This window comes from Photinus pyralis, unplaced genomic scaffold, assembly GCF_008802855.1.
Source record: "Photinus pyralis isolate 1611_PpyrPB1 unplaced genomic scaffold, Ppyr1.3 Ppyr1.4_LG1, whole genome shotgun sequence".
Lineage (NCBI taxonomy): Eukaryota > Metazoa > Arthropoda > Insecta > Coleoptera > Lampyridae > Photinus > Photinus pyralis.
This window is the reverse complement of record NW_022170249.1, coordinates 48,092,493-48,094,703: the sequence shown is the minus strand read 5'-3', so window position 1 is coordinate 48,094,703 and position 2,211 is coordinate 48,092,493. Positions and strand designations below refer to the sequence as shown.

The following is a 2,211-nucleotide window of genomic DNA, read 5'->3' as shown; positions in this document are numbered from 1 at the left end:
AATTAATTCGCTACGCTCATGTGTCAAATTTTCAACTCGAGGTGAAAGACTCCACTTTCTTCTCTAGTTGTACAAATAACTATTCCAACCTGTATGTTATTAATCATAATGTATATAAATTCTTTACATTTTTGGGCAATGCTCGCAAACCCGTTTATTTAAAATGAATCATCTACTGTTCTAAGATATTTGCATACAGGTATAATTCCATCTTGAAATTAATGTTAATTAATATACCTTTTCATTGCTCTGAATCCAATATGAGGAGTCAACAACTTTCTGAAACTCTCTATTTTTAACTCTCGTTCTTCATACGTGTTGATACTAGTGTACTCAAATTTTGTTTAAGATAACAGTTTGTGCAACCGATTTTGGCACCCAAGGTGGGGCATTTTCTTGTTCTTTTTGCTGTGGAACGAGGGTTCTTTAGCTCAAAACTTTTTTTTTGTTACAGTTAGCACTAACTTGTTGGGGGAGATCTTGGGGTATTGTTTCACTCTTGTGTGGGTTGTATATATTTAGGAGGTATTATGGATAAAATGGTCTTGCCAGTTGACCATTGGAACATAGGTGAGCTTCATTTCGGATTCAGATCGGTAGTGAACTAGGTGTGGATGAGGTGAGAAACAAATCATTGTTTTTACGTGGTCCGTAAAGTTGCAGCTTTGTATATCTCGAGGCAGGTTTTGAATATTTTTTACTTGCGAACGGAATAATAACCAGTATTAAGTTGTTCGTAGTAATACGATAAGCAGGTAATTAGTAGCTATTTTAAGTTGTATCTAATCTGTTAACGCATAAGTATAAAAGCTTGTGCAGGCTGCCTCACTGACGAGTATTATCATCATGTATTTTAAACTTGTATTGGCTTCAGTTGGTCTCATGTGTATAGGTTTTGTCTCAGGTATGTAAAGACACGTGTATGATTTTTTGCAGGGACGATCTCTAAATTGGAAGCCTTCATTTGCTACCAGTTTAGTACTCACGAACTGTAATATACTACTTTAGCGCCCTCAGGCTACAAGCATTTACAATTAAGTACATAGATGACTGTACTGATAACTTTTTAATTTAACTGCCTTGTAAATATTTTGAATGGGTCACTACGCAAAAAAAAGGTGATCCACTGTATTGAAGAACTTAACTCTTTTTTTGCGAAAGTGTTTGTTGCTATAGAAATACGCTTTTTGAAACGTCGAATACTTGTATATATTATTTTAAATTTGATTTCCTTAAACGTATCGAATCGTAGGTTCGGGCACAAGATATTGTCATGAATGCGGTACAGGTAGATCCAAGGACTTTCAAAACTGCCGTCAGTTTGTAAATATTACCAAAAGTTGTTATCGGTCACCACCTGGATATTGCATATTTATTGTTGGAAGTAAGTATGTCACCTAATACACGAATATCATCTATCTATTTTTAGATAAGACAGAAGACAATAAGGTCGTTGACTTTGCGTCAAGAATATGTTCTATCCGTAATTGTGACTGGCATAGGCTTTATAACAAAGCAAACAAACACTGTTCACAGTGCGAAAGTGACTATTGCAATACTGACAAATTTTGATCAAATAGACCAAGCTTTAATAAGAACTATGAGTACTTTTCTGCATACTGGGCAACTAAAGATTTAAATTCAAAACTATCCCTCCCAAACTAACTGAACCCCATGGCACATGATCGTCTAGATACAGCTACCTAACCTGACTAGCAAAATACTAGCACCACTTACTACCTTGTGTTTTAAGAGTCGCTACAAGATATGTGTTGGCTGTCGGAATGAGGATCAAGTAAGGAATACAAATAAATCAAGTGCATGCTTTAAAAACGCAGATTTAATCAAAATAATTCGCATTGAAGATTAAATTTAGAAAATGGTAGTTCACCGAGTACAAATATGGCAATAGGCTGGGGAAAAAAACCACTGACCAAGAAAAAAGCCAGCCAACAAACTAATTTAAACTTATTAGCAAAATTAGTTGTCTGTAATAACATGAATGCATATTATCATGGTCGTTAAGTAAATTAATATAATGTCGAATCATAGACTCCACTGGAATTGATATTGGACACACATAAGACAATCATTAAAACATTACAATAAAGTCACAGAATAAGTTTGGATATTGGATAGCCAGTCCGAATCCCACACAGAGTTGCTCTGGTCATGACAAGTGTCACCATTGTATGAACACGCTAGGAGTTG

General features: G+C 35.1%; 1 protein-coding gene across 1 annotated transcript; it reads left to right on the top strand.

The window, feature by feature from the left end:
• Nucleotides 1-845: 845 nt before the first annotated feature.
• On the top strand, nt 846-1,847 carry LOC116167562. Its single transcript, XM_031482957.1, has 3 exons — nt 846-904; nt 1,253-1,384; nt 1,430-1,847. The coding sequence occupies exons 1-3, from the start codon at nt 847-849 to the stop codon at nt 1,570-1,572; spliced, it is 333 nt and encodes a 110-aa protein (XP_031338817.1). The 5' UTR covers nt 846; the 3' UTR covers nt 1,573-1,847.
• Nucleotides 1,848-2,211: the final 364 nt, after the last annotated feature.